The sequence below is a fragment of the Lolium rigidum genome, chromosome 2 (assembly GCF_022539505.1).
Source record: "Lolium rigidum isolate FL_2022 chromosome 2, APGP_CSIRO_Lrig_0.1, whole genome shotgun sequence".
NCBI classification, from domain to species: domain Eukaryota; kingdom Viridiplantae; phylum Streptophyta; class Magnoliopsida; order Poales; family Poaceae; genus Lolium; species Lolium rigidum.
Window position 1 is genome coordinate 284,926,969 of NC_061509.1, and position 15,075 is coordinate 284,942,043.

The 15,075-nt window shown below is 46.8% G+C and overlaps 1 protein-coding gene across 2 annotated transcripts; it reads right to left on the reverse strand.

The window, feature by feature from the left end:
* Positions 1–8,505: 8,505 nt before the first annotated feature.
* On the reverse strand, positions 8,506–10,110 carry LOC124688995. 2 transcript variants are annotated; one of them, XR_006998686.1, is made up of 5 exons: positions 10,036–10,062; positions 9,823–9,891; positions 9,166–9,347; positions 8,971–9,089; positions 8,506–8,777 (listed from the first exon to the last, which is right to left on the reverse strand). XR_006998686.1 is itself a non-coding variant. In XM_047222602.1 (4 exons), the coding sequence occupies exons 1-3, from the start codon at positions 9,935–9,937 to the stop codon at positions 9,084–9,086; spliced, it is 303 nt and encodes a 100-aa protein (XP_047078558.1). In that variant the 5' UTR covers positions 9,938–10,110; the 3' UTR covers positions 8,506–8,777; positions 8,971–9,083. The 2 variants fall into 2 exon arrangements, 1 of the variants encoding a protein (XP_047078558.1); XM_047222602.1 differs by having other exon boundaries at positions 9,823–10,110.
* Positions 10,111–15,075: the final 4,965 nt, after the last annotated feature.

A 15,075-nucleotide genomic window follows, 5' to 3' on the forward strand; every position in this document is an offset into this window, starting at 1 on the left:
TTTTACTTTTAATTAATGTTGTAAATATATTAGTGATTTGTTGTAAAGATATTTTTGACATGGATTTTTTTATTAAAATTGTGGCGGGCTATTTGTTGTAAACACCCAAATTATTTGTTGTTTTTTGTTGTTCATTATTGTTGTAAATATGTTTTCTGATTTTGTTGTTATTAATTTGTTGTAAATACCCAATGTTTTTGTTAAATTTGATAACAATTATTGTTGTAAATACTTTACTGATTTATTGTAAATACCCGATTTTGTTTGTTAATTTTGCTGACATTATTATTGTAAATATTTTTTTACTGATTTATTGTGAATACATTTTTAAAATTATTGTTAACTATTGTTGTAAATACGATCAATTGAATTACGTTTTGTTGTAAACACCTCTCAGTTGGATTACTTTTGTTGTATAAATACAAGCGAGAGCACACGTGCTTGACCAACTGTGTCACGCAACCCTCCCACACAGCGGTGAAAGCGACATCGAAAGATGCTGTAGCAGCAGGAAAAGTAACCAGGCCATGTGAGAAGGTTTCCTGACGTACGATGATGATCGGACGTTGCGGAATGCAACCGATCTTTTTACCTCGCGTCGGGCGACCGACGCCCAGCGCGACCCTTTCGTATTTGCACTCAGTTATACCTCACATGCAAGGACGAAATTGCACCAAAACTCAATGTGGGCATCCAAAAGAATTGCAAAAAACAGGCCCAAACTCGGTTTCCACGTACGCAATATCTGGCATATGGTGGGCTAAAACCTAAAAAGGGGATACTGAGTCCGAGCAACCAAAACGCCCCTTTTGGCTTGCAGTTGAAGTGATCTAAGTTTGGGCAGAGGAGGGACAAGTTTTGACCTGATGCCAATAAAACATGAGGTTGATGGCACATGTGTTTTTCCCGTGTGGTGTTGTCGGAGCCAATCCAGGGCACTTACCTTATTTGGCTGCTGGCTGGAACAGATTAACCAACCCTCAAGTACTAGCTAGACGCACCCATTTTTAAGAGGGTAAGAGAGATCTCGGTGTAACGAAATGGTGAAGATAGCCTGCTAATTAATTAGTAACATCTAAGGGTGTTCGAATAAGCTACGGAATCTCAACTGCAGCCCATATTAGAAAGAAGTTCATATAACCCCCTAATTATTGGGTTTGGAACAGTAACCCCCTAAGTTTAGATTGGAGCATCTAACCCCCTAAGTATCAAATACCAGTCAATTTACCCCTTGTTGTTTTCATAGCTGTTTTGGTCCACTTCGCAAGCGGTTTTAGCCGACCTCTGCATCCGGGAGCTCTACGGCATGCTCTTCAGCGCTAAGGGCATCTCCAACCGGCCGACCCAAACGGACGCGTTGGGCCGTCCGTTTTGGGCCGTTTGCGTGGCCGAGCGGACGCGCGGACGGAGCCCCGCGTCCGCGCGTCCGTTTGGGTCGCGCGCTGCACCTAACGCGGCAGATTTGGGTCGCGGCGCCCTATGGTATGTTTTTCTTGTAAATTCACTAGAAAAACGCAAAAAAATATTATATAAAATAGTACAAATGCTCAAAATGTATTACACATTACATAGTCCATGTAATCAAGGATAAAGTATTATTCAAATAAAATGAAAAAACGATACAAATGCTCTAGGCTTCAGGATTTCCTTCATCATTGTTGTTTGCGGCATTGTTGCCTACGTGTTGCCACATGTGCTCGACCAAATCGGCTGAAGCTGGTTGTGTACAGACTAGATCTCGAATTTCATGGTGCGCATGAAGAATGTCCTGGAATGATGCCGGAGCACCTTGATGAGGAGTAACCAACTCTCCTTGGCCTTCCCGAGTCATTATCAAAGAGTGAATCATCCCGCTCTACCTCAACAATCATGTTATGCATGATTACACAAGCGGTCATCACCTCCCACAGAGTTTGCACATCCCGAGCTCGGCAGGGTGTACGACGATAGCCCAACGAGCTTGGAGGATGCCAAACGCCCGCTCGACATCTTTCCGGGCTGCCTCCTGCTCTTTGGCAAACCTTGCCTCCTGCTCCGAGTTGGGGTTTCGAATTGTCTTCACGAGTGTAGCCCAAGGTGGATAGATACCATCGGCAAGGTAGTACCCCTTGGTGTAGTGGTGGCCATTGATCTCAAAATCCACATCGGGGGGCTGACCAGTACGCTAGCCTATCAAACACCGGAGAGCGGCTGCAGCTACGTTGATGTCATTGTGCGAGCCGGCCATTCCGAAGAATGAGTGCCAAATCCATGTGTCATGGGAAGCAACAGCTTCAAGAATGACTGTGCACCCCTCGGAATGGCCGCTGTATGCCCCTGCCAACCAAAGGGGCGGTTCTTCCACTCCCGGTGCATGCGGTCTATGCGCCAAGCATCCCAGGAAAACCCACCGGAAGCGTTGATCGACAACGGACGAGCTGTGTCCTCCGCATTAGGTTGCTCGGAGGTGCTTGTTCTCCGAACGAACCGATCATCGCTCTGCGAGAACCTGTACATCGATTCCAAGCCGGTTGACTCACTCATGCGCGTGTACTCATCTACGAAATCACCGGCAACGCCATATGCGAGCATCCTAATCGCTGCCGTGCATTTCCGGTACGAAGAGAGGCCTACCTTGCCAATTGCATCCACTTTCGCACGAAGTAGTCGTCGTAGATCTTGACGCCATCCATTATCCGGCGGAACAGCGGCTCTGGTGATCCGAAAACGACGGCGAAACAAGGACGGCACGAACAATGGATTGGGTTTGAAGTAGTCGTTGTAGAGCTGGTCGTGGCCGCGTTCTCTTTTGCGGTCCAAGGCGGCCGCGCGCCCCGGCAAGGACCCCGGTGCACGGGGATTTGCGAGACAATGTGCTCGTGGATGAGCAGCGCGAGCATCCAGTGAAAAATTCGTCGTCGGACTCCTCTTCGACGACGTGTCGATGAAGTTCTTGAAGTAGTATTCGTCGTCGCTGTCCACCATGATGCGAAAAGGGACACATTTTAGTTCGAGCATTTGAACGAACACCTCGCGAGCGGAGGCGATCCAAATGCTACCGTAGGGACCTGCGAGGCATGGCCGTCTCGGACGACGTGCGGTCCGGAAACACGGTGCGGGAGAGCTCACCTCCGGCGGAAACGGCGCAGCTGCGAACGGCGGGAGGTGTCGCGACGGTGAGAGGACAACGGCGCGGCGGCGCCGTCCTCCGACTGCTGCTACGACGCGGCGAAAGCAGCGCGGGACCTCGACCTATGCTTCCGCCCCGCTTGCCGGCGTCTCGACGACGATGGCCGGCGTCGCACGCGCTCCCAAATCGCCGGTCCGTGGGTGGCGGCGGAGCGGTGGGGAGATGTGTGCGACGGGCTTGTGTTTTGGGAGGCGGACGGGCGGGCCGGGGGCGGACAAGGGGAGGACGCGAGCGACCAGCCTTTCGCGTCCGCGGCCACGCAAACTCGTCCAAGATTTGGGCCGGGTTTGGGTCGTCCCGGACGCCGCGGCCATCCGTTTTAGGGATGGGTCCGCGCGCTGGGCTGCGGTTTTGTCCGTTTCGACCCATCCGGACGCGCGGGCGCGGGATGGGTCGCCCGGTTGGAGATGCCCTAAGCTGCTAGCACACTCCGCCGGCCGTGCTTGGGCGCTGCTCCGGGGGCCGCACCTCGCTGCCTCCTTCCGCGACCTAGACGCCGACCTCGCCGACGTGCTCCCCGTCGCCTCCGTCCGCCTCTCGCACGACGCGGCCAGACACCTCGAGCTCCTCCGTGCCCATTGCTGCCAGCGCGCGGCCGCCTAGTACCACGACCCAGAAGAGGTCGTACTTCGCGACCGCCTCCTGGCCTCCCTCTACCAGTTCGAGCTCGAGCACCCGCCTGACCCCGCCCCGCTCAAGTTGCTCCTCTCCAGTCTCGAGCATCGGAATCTTCGACGGCCTTCTTCTCCAAGGCTGCCAGGTAAAATGTGCAACGGCTTCCGTTGTGGGGCGGAGCTGATGACGGAGAAGTTCCACCTCAAGGTACTCCGCGCCGTCCTCGCCATGCGCTCCCGACGCACCATCGTCAACGCGGTGTGGCCGATTGATGGCGTGTATTTCACACGTTCGTTGGGCAACCCCAAGAGGAAGGTATGATGAGCACAGCAGCAAGTTTTCCCTCAGAAAGAAACCAAGGTTTATCGAACCAGGAGGAGCCAAGAAGCACGTTGAAGGTTGATGGCGGCGGGATGTAGTGCGGCGCAACACCGGAGATTCCGGCGCCAACGTGGAACCTGCACAACACAACCAAAGTACTTTGCCCCAACGAAACAGGTGAGGTTGTCAATCTCACCGAGCTTGCCGTAACAAAGGATTAACCGTATTGTGTGGAAGATGATTGTTTGCGAGAGAAAACGGTAAAAACAAGTATTGCGAGTAGATTGTATTTCGGTAAAGAGAATTGGACCGGGGTCCACGAGTTCACTAGAGGTGTCTCTCCCATAAGACGAACAGCATGTTGGGTGAACAAATTACGGTTGGGCAATTGACAAATAAAGAGAGCATGACAATGCACATACATATCATGATGAGTATAGTGAGATTTAATTGGGCATTACGACAAAGTACATAGACCGCCATCCAAGCGCATCTATGCCTAAAAAGTCCACCTTCGGGTTATCATCCGAACCCCTCCGGTATTAAGTTGCTAACAACAGACAATTGCATTAAGTATGGTGCGTAATGTAACTAGTGACTACATCCTTGAACATAGCACTAATGTTTTATCCCTAGTGGCAACGACACAACACAACCTTAGAACTTTACATCACTGTCCCGGTGTCAATGCGGGCATGAACCCACTATCGAGCATAAGTACTCCCTCTTGGAGTTAAAAGCATCTACTTGGCCAGAGCATCTACTAGTAACGGAGAGCATGCAAGATCATAAACAACACATAAGCATAACTTTGATAATCAACATAACAAGTATTCTCTATTCATCGGATCCCAACAAACGCAACATATAGAATTACATATAGATGATCTTGATCATGATAGGCAGCTCACAAGATCCGACAATGATAGCACAATGGGGAGAAGACAACCATCTAGCTACTGCTATGGACCCATAGTCCAGGGGTAGACTACTCACTCACACTACAACAGGACAGAGCTTTGGTAACACAGTCTTGTGTTACCATAGGTCCAAAATAGTGTTACTAGGCCATGCAGTAACATATCTTGAAATGTGTTCCAATATACCGTGTTACTAAGTGGTGTCTGCAGTCACACATATTAATTGTTACCGTATGTTAAAATTTGTGTTACAAGCTAATTTGTAGTAACATGCATTTACGTGTTACTAAATGTGCCGGTAACACATTTTTATATGTATAGTAACACCGATAGTAACATATTTTCAAAGTAATTAGTAACATAATATCCAAACACTGTAACACTATAATTCATGGTTGTCACTAACCTAGTAACACAGTTTGTAACTATCAGTAACACCATAATACTAGTACCACAACATAATTAATGTATTTATTTTTGTTATTATTAAACACATAATTAGGCACCCATTTTATGGAATACACATATATTTAATTTGATATGAACGTGCTCTATTTAATAATTTATTATATGCGGCACCATTAAAATGACAAATATCGAAGCACGGACCATCGAAAAATTAAATATATCAATATATTTATTACTAATATAAAAACATGTAATATACATATGCATTACAATAAATATAAATATTACTTGTGCAACACCACAACATTCATATAAATTTGACTATAGGTAACACAATTGTGATGAATATTACACCATTGAATTTCCACCAATTCAGCCAAAGAAAAATATCTTTATATGATATTACATATTTTCAATATATCAATGTAAACTTTAATTCTCGCTAAGCAAAATCTACAGACTTCATTTGCTTCTTGATTCATCCGGAGAATTCAGCTATATTCAAGCATCCTTCTTCTTGTCTGTAAAAGAAAATTGGATATTACAGTTATATGATTAAATGCACACAAATATATTTCTATAACTAGATGGTTCAATCGATGAAATAATATCACTGGAATCAAACACAAATTGTATACTCATAGTTACAAATTTAATGTGTTAAAAGAAAATTCTGCAGTATGTTCCCTATGTATATGTAGAGAAACTATGATCTCCACTCAGATTCTTAGTACTAGCACCCAATGGACAGTGCTACATTATCCTCGCGACAGTTTCTTACATTAATTAAAGGCAAGCATTGTATGAACAACTGGAAAACAATCACCATGATTCATATGGGCTCGTGAGAAAAAATAGTCATGTTCTTGATACAACCTGAGAAGAAAACGTACTTTAGTATATTAGAACTGAGCACTACTTGATTGGTGAAGCTAGCATCAGCCACACGAGGGGTCCATAAAAAATCTGCAGAAAAACTCATTAGTTTCTCTAGGACGATCTGCAATGAAAGAATATCAAGTTTCAGTATGTACTTTGTACCAACATTGCTTTTTATTTGCATATGCAGTCAAGCAGAAACTGATTTTTGATGCAGCTAGTATTTTGCTCCAATAAATATCAGAAGGGACAGTTATTGTATCTGCAAGTGAGTGAATAACATACTGCTTATTCATATGTATTTTTCTACCAAGCAAAATAAAGTATGTTTAGCGATATCAATACCTGTCTAGAAATGCAGGTTCCACTCATGGATGTGGACAGATGAAACAATAATTATTCGATAGTAGCAATTAGTGAATGTGTAAATTTATGGACATCAATACCTTTAAAATAATACAAGTGTGTAAGCAGTAAGTACGAACTTGACAGATAGAACTCTAGTACTAGTAAGAATGATAGGTGTATGCAATATGTTTTAGCAACATCAAACTGATGCATAGGTTTCTCGTTGACACGCAAAAGGTGACCAGGAATAATTAAATACCATGTTGTTTATACAAGAAGACCTGCAACCTAGAAATAATTAATTAGTTGGAATCCGACAAAAACTCACCATGTTTCAATGCTAATGAAGCTTCTGTATGAAGCAACATGGTACTAACTGCAGTAAAGGAGCATCGTTAGAATAGCAAGATTGAGTGATCTTTTTTCCTTCATGCACACCTGCAAATAGATCTGAAATTTTGAACCTTTCCAGCCATACTAAATGTATTCCGGAAGATAATGGTGGTAATGTTAGGACGAAGGTATAAATATTAAGAAAATAGTATAATCATCCCAACAGGAGGCTGTTGTTGTCTAAATACAGGAACTGAGGATTTGCTAAAATCATACTGTGGAACTATTTCCAGAACCAAAGGTCAGTATTACTTACCTTAGTTTCAGTAGAAAGAAAGCCACGGAAATTTAATGAATTTGCTAGCCACATCATCTTGTTATGTACGCGTATTTCAAGTAACAGGGAAACAAATGGACATCATCTGTTGAAGCCGCCTAGCCAAGCTTGAACTTGGAGCATACCCAGCTTGTTCTCATATAGCTATTTCTGTAGTTCTTCTTACTAATCCTTTATTTGCATATATTTCTCCACTGTTGGTAGGAAAAAACAGACTCACCAATCTGTTTGAGGATATTCAAGGTTGTGTTTAGTAAAAATAAATGCAGGGCTTCTGTTCATGGAACCAAAACTGAATAGTAAATTAAATAAAACGCAATTGAAAACTACAAATGAATGTAAAAGTGAGCACATTCCCGAGTGTGTTCAATAAGGAAAAGGAATAAAACTAAACTACAGTTGAGAACTGGAGTACGAACTAACGGTAAATGTGAGCACATTGCAGGGTGTGTTCAACCAAGCAAAAGAGCATAATGCAAGGATTATTGGGGTTGTACCACTACGGGGAAACATGGCTTTGCCGTGTTGGCAAAATACACGGCAAAGGCCCTTCGGAACACAGCAAAGCCCTTGCCGTGTGGCGGAACACGGCAAAGTCCACACGGCGAAAAACAGCTCGGCAAAGGACCTTTGCCGTGTGCCTTTCTGCGCGGAACACGGCAAAGCCTTAGCCGTGTGCCTTCCACCCAAGAACACGGCAAAAATGCAGTTAACGGAATCTCGACTTAACAGACGGCACCACGTCAGATGATCTTTGCCGTGTGCCTACCATCAAGGAACACGGCAAAATCTTTTCTTTGCCGTGTGCCACACCGTGAGACGAGCACGGCGAAGAAACGGCACGGCCCACCCCTTTCCCTTTCTTTGCCGTGTGCCACCGACGAGGGAACACGGCAAAGGCCTCCCTCTTTGCCGTGTGCCACCAAAATAGGGAGCACGGCAAAGGCCGTTTGGCCTGACCAAATGGTCGCCCCGGATGCACAGGCTGCTGCCACGTGTGCTCTTTGCCGTGTGCATGCACACGGCAAAGGGCACACCCAGTTTTTTTTTTTTGATTATTTCCTTTTAATCCCTGCATGCATATAACAGTTCAAAACTCACAAATATCATCATATATCACCATATATCTCCATATCATCGTAGCCGGTGTCACCATATCACCATAACCACATAAATAACAACAAAATAGATCATCAAATGTCTATAGAAGTCACATAGTTCATCAAATATCCATACATGTCACATAGTCCATCAAATGAATCAAATGTTCAAAGAAGTCATATAATCCATAGTGGTTACATATCCATAGTGCAAAGTACATAAACACCATATAGATAAGGCAAAGCTAGCCACATGTCCTTCGCGCAAACACATGAAAACCATGATGATCAAGGGCTCTACATGTTGGCCACGCCGGTGATGATCAAGGGGCATCATGTTGCACATCCTAAATCAAGAGGGCATTGTGAGATTGGCACATCATATATTTTTGACAAGTTGCAATTTTGACAAGTTTGTACAATAAAGTGAGATTGACAAGTCATATATGTTTGAGAAGTTGCAATTTTGATGAGTTTGAAGACTAGAGCGAGTGAGGCTAAACTTAGAAGCGCGTGAGTCGCCAATTTAGGAGAACTAACCTGGAACAACGTGCGTTGGTTCCCAATGTTCGTGCTTTGCTGAGCTGACGTACGAGGGGTCGGTGTGATTTCCAATTCACCTTGGGCCGCATGTTGGAGCCGCCAACCGAACTCTATGACTACAACAACAAATGGTGAGCATTATTTAACAATAGACGCAAAGACAACAAAATGGCATATGTACCGACTACTTACCCAAGGGAAGGTGAAAGGAGGAGGAGGAGGAGGACCAGTCCCGCCAGTCAGCATCAAGGATTGCATCTGGACTCTTATAACCTCCATCATCTGCTGCTGCTGGATCAGGGCCTGTTGCAAGTCCGTAAACCTCAGAGAGGCAAGCAACTCCCTCTCAGCCACATCCATGGCATCTACCACGGCTTCAAGGCCCAATATTCACAGGAAGCACGTTAGTCGTTAAGACACAAAACTTGCAGTATAGTATCCAGTATCCACCAAGGTTGGTGCATAAAACAAGATCGAAATACTCAATACACTTAAGGTGAAATGCGATTTCCGACCGAAACTCGACGCAACTTTGCCATGAATCAGATTCCACCAACTACAGATTAGAAGTCGCTCGATCTCGTGCACACACAAAGGTGCATGCATCCGCAATCAGAGAACACAATCTGGCTACAGAACACCTCGCGACCATGCCATATTTGTGCAGCCAAAGGAAACAGGAAAGCCAGCGACGTACTCGCGCAAATTAAGCACCATCCCAAAAAATGTCTGCAGCGCACAACACACAGCAGCGCACGCGAGGAAGGCGTGCGAGGCCTAGCAGAAATCACGGCTAAAATTAACCGCTACATCGAGAAGCAACGCCATTACGGGGGAGCAGGATTTTACCCTTGGCGCGGCCGAGGTCGCCGTCCGTGCACGCGAAGAGGAACTGCATCTCCGGCGGCCAGCCAGTACCTAGAGGCGCGAGCGCGACGAGGAGGAGGAAATAGAAACACACCATATGCCGCCGTTAGAGGGTGTCGATCGCAGAGCAAATGCCGCCCAGAGCGGCGGAGCGGGAGAGGAATCGAAGTGGATTCGCGGTGGTTGCGTACGTACCCGCGTCGGTAGCCTGGAGGCCGCGGCGCACGGCGGCGTCGATAATAGTCACCGCAACTCGCTGTCGCTGGAGGTCGTTTGGGCGCGCCGGCCCGCGGCCGCGTCCGCCTTCGCCGCCGCGTCCGCCGCGACGGATCAGGGCCTGCTGCTGGAGCAGCAGCAGCGCAGCAGCACCACCGGCCGGGCGGCGGGCTCGCAGCAGCAGCCCCGGGCGGCGAGCTCGCAGCAGCAGCAGGTGGCGGCGGGCGCGGGCAGGGGCGGCCTGTGCGGGCGCGAGGTGGGGAGCAGCGGCGCGGGCGCGAGGTGGGGTGCGGCGGTGGTCGACGGCGGCGCGAGGTTGGGGGCGGCGCGCGAGGTCGCGGGTGGGGGACGGGTGCGGGTGCGAGGTTGGGGGTGGGGGACGGGTGCGGGATTTTTTCCCCTATCCATATCCAATTCGATCCGGCCAGCCCAAACCCTAAGTCCCTGCACCTTTGCCGTGTGCCTAACCGTTGCACACGGCAAAGGGACATTCGCCGTGTTCCTTTTCCGAAAGATACACGATATAGCTATATTTGCTGTGTTTCTAGATAAGTGCACACGGCAAAGATGTTTTTTTAAAAAATAAATTGTTTTCCCTTCCTTCTTTACTAAAATGAACGGAACACGCCAACCAGGTTAGGAACGCGTGAAACTGAGGTCACCTTTACACATAAAATAATAATGTGTCCCGGTTCTAAAAATGATTTTTCCAAAAAATTTGGGGCGACAGAAAGTGAACGCTTAGTTCAAATCCAGACCGTTTTCAGCGGAATCGGCGGGACATCGCACGGAGCAGCAGGTCTACCCAGAAAGCTAAATCGCGAGGTACGCATGTGATCCACGGTGTATATGTGTTCCTCTATCAACGTGTAGAGGTCCCGCTGAATTATTGAATGCGCCCTCTGTAGCTGCTTCACAAAAATAGCCCGCTTCGGCACTCGAGAAATGGGAAACGGGTTTTTCGTTGCAACGGAAGGGAAACACTGCATACGGTGTTGCTTCCCGTCCCAAGGGACACGCACGTGCTCGATATGGGCTCGTTCCGACGAACTATGTGTGTCTGGAGGGCAATACCTAGCTCTTTTGCCCTAAAAGCCATATAACTCCGGACGTGATAGCTCATTTCGTGAAGGGTTTTTTAGAAGAAGATCTGTATCCCACATCCATCTTTTGTTCTCGCTACTAGGTCACATAAAACGACGCCCCGCAACGTCTCGCATATTTCCGACTTTGTTTCCATACATTTTACGCCAAAAATGGGACCCACATGAAATGACGGACCGACAGAACCGCCGGCTAGGGTTCACCAGGTTAGGAACGCGCGAAACCGAGGTTACCTTTACAAATAAAATAACGTGTCCCGGTTCTAAAAATGATTTTTCCAAAATTATTGGGGCGACAGAAAGTGGACGCTTAGTTCAGATCCGGACCGTTTCCAGCGGAATCGGCAGGACACCACACGGAGCCGCATGTCTACGCAGAAAGCTAACCTGCGCGGCACGCATGTGATCTGTGGTGTATATGCGTTCCTCTATCAACGTGCAGAGGTCCCGCTGAATTATTGAATGCGCCCTCTGTAGCTGCTTCACAAAAATGGCCCGCTTCAGCACTCGAGAAATGGGAAACGGGTTTTTCGTTGCACCGAAAGGAAACACTGCATACGGCGTTGCTTCCCGTCCCAAGGGACACGCACGTGCCCGATATGGGCTCGTTCCGACGAACTATGCGTGTCCGGAGGGCAATACCTAGCTCTTTTGCCCTAAAAGCCATATAACTCCGGACGTCATAGCTCATTTCATGAAGGGTTTTTCAGAAGAAGATCCGTATCCCACATCCGTCTTTTGTTCTCGCTACTAGGTCACATAAAACGACGCCCCGCAACGTCTCGCATATTTCCGACTTTGTTTCGATACATTTCTGCCCAAAACGGTGGTGTGGCTCTTCCGCTGCTGAGGCAATGTAATGTCCCAGGTTTTGGGGTTACAAAAATAGAAGAAACAGATGTGTGCATTGCATTCATGCATAGAAAATCTGGGGAAATTTCGCGCTTATTTATAAAACTACACCCATAAGGGCGAACAAGTTTCTCTCTCGACACCAGATAGAGTTAAGGGTTTCGAGAGTGCGATAAACTTGGACCTATCCTAAATTCACTTAGGGTTCCGAGAAGAGAGGGGAACATTTCTTAATCGACTTCAAGTTGTATGATTGAATTCAAACAAGTTAGGTTTGAATTTCAAATTCAAATTTCAATTTGATATATCATAAATCAAATTATGAACAATCCAATCAACAACTATAGAAATTGGAAAATGAAGAAATATAAAAGAATAGATAATATATCAAAAGCTCATTAGGGAAAACTTGAGCTTTATTGATTAACACACAATATACATTGTCATTTACAATATTCACTTGAATTATAATTATTACAAAACATTACAGAAAGTGAATAATTGAAAAAGGAAAATGAAAAATTACAAAGTATTACAAATGGCTAAACTAGTAAATTCTTCAAGCATTTCTTGTTTAGCTTGAGCACCTGCAAGACAAACAAAGAAGACACAAAATAGAAATAAAGCCAAGTGGCCATGTCAAATATAAAGAGAGGTTGAAAAGGCGGATCTTTTCATCAGCCGAGCACATCCACTAGGGGAGATGTATCAGTGTTGAAACTTGAACCATGCAAACAGGCAGCTCACAACACACATGCATGTGCTTAGGTGTCGGCCAAGCACACATCCAGGACACCATATAAAAGAGGATTTCCTTGCAGCACACAGCTGCTTAGCTCAGCACAAGATCAATCCATCGACTATTCCCCAGTTCATCCAAGAACATCAAATTCAGTTCAACAGCCAAAACCACAAATCCTTCCCAGGCAACCATCTAGGAAATCAATATCAAGATCATGACTGAAGTTGCAAGGGGAACCATGGTGACAATATGAGCCCAGGAGGAGCAGGCACAACCCATGGGGGAGGTGGACGCCAAGATCAGCAACAAAGCCAGATCAACATCAAGCAAGATAAAGCAACTCTCCAACAGCGGGTATTAGGCAACAAGTTAAGCATGGCATCTGTTCTTAATTTGCATAGTCACACCAGGGGAGTAAGGGGAGTATCTACAATAAACCATCTCACTACCCTTCTACTAGGTCTTCACCTGGAGGATAGAGAGATGGATTTCTCTCAGAATGGCATAGAAGTGCTATGCCAGTCTCATCACTGAGAAATAAAAAGGCACAAGCAGTATCTGTTCTTAGTAGTAATTAATGCCTCAGCCTTTGCATCATCGGCTAAAGAAAATAGAGATCTGTCCATTAAAAAAATAACTCAAGCAACATCAGTAGTTTGAGAGGGACAGATTGCATCATCTGACCCTACAGCATGATTAATGCCTATTTCTAACCTTACATAAGCACCTACAACACAAGATTCTAATCCAACATATCATTATCTTGTGCACACTCATTTGAGGCACCACATGATAATTATGTTAGTAAGAAGCACATGGGCACTTATGCAAAGAAAGAAAGGACATCAACACTAAGCTACAAGATCATCGGCCTAAGCACCAGTAATTAAGCCATCATATAAAGCATCCATCTATAAACGAGCAGATATGTCCATTGGATGCATCTCAATACACCACCAACATAAACTTGTCTCTGATCATGTATGCACATGATCTAGGTACCAGTAACAACAGCCTGGAATTGAAGCACAATTAAAACAGTAGCACCAAAGCACAAGTCAACCATCAGATTCAGTTTCGTCAGTATTAAGTCACAGCAGATCACACATATGCCTGGGTGAATACCTCATCCAAACAGGGGCATCACAAATATATCACAGCAACTAGAGCAACTAGTTATTCATCCACAAGCTGTGGCGAATTACTTGGGGTCCGAGAAAATGAATTCCGGACCAACCAAGTGGTGTATAGTCACAACCAAGCCATATTAAACAAATAAATAAGCTTGGTCAGCTCAAACCACACTCCACAGGAAGCCATAACACTTGCATCAACTACCAGAACATGGTTCATTCAGCGCTAGAGTATTAAGCATTACCATGACGAAGCTTACGAGCACATGCTCATATCAATATAGACCATAGACAGAGAGGAGAAGGGGTTAACTCACATTGCAGTAGTAGCAGTATAAGAGGCGTAGACGCAGCCGTCGATGCGCCGGGGTTGCGTCGACGACACCGTCCAACCGGTGGTGAGGTTACCACACCTGTAGTACCATCACCAGTACACGGACGCCGGGGTTGCAGTCATAGACGCCATCCGGCCGACGTCGCGGAGGCAGTAGTCACCACCAACACCACCCCGCTCCACCAGTACATCAGCACCACCACACACCACCGAACAGCATCACCGAGCCGAGAGATCGATATTGCGAGTCGAGGAAGTCGAAGTGGAGCAAGAGATCAAGGAGGTAGTCGAGGTCGAAGGGATGAGCAGCCGGAGGCATGGCAGCTGGGGCCGTGCCGGCGTGCAGAACCAGGACCAAGCTAGGGTTCCTCGGGGGCGAGCTCGTATGAGAAGAAGGGTACCCAAACAAAGGGGATCGGAAGGAGGAGATCATGAGAGAGCTCTATAGGCGCGTGGCGGCGCCAGACTTGGCCGGCGGCTGGCCGGGCGACGGAGGCGTCTGACTAGGGTTTCAGGGTCGAGGTGACCGCGAGAGACAACGGAAATCAAATCGATTTGGACAGAGGGGTAGAGCTCGACGAGGCGGTCCATAGCCCCATCACGCCGGTGCCGGGGTTGGCCAGGAGCGGCCGGGGGCGAGCGGCGCCGCCGCAGGGGCGTGGTGGTCGCGAGAGGGAAGTGAGGTGAGGAGGTGATCGTGTAAGAGTGCTGAGATGTCGGGAAAGAAACGGCGGGAAAGAAGAGAGAAATGGCGGGAAAGAAACGGCCGGAAAGAAAAGAGAAATGGTGGGGAAGAAGAGGGAAATTGATCTTTGCCGTGTTCTTTTTGACATGGCACACGGCAAAGACACCTTT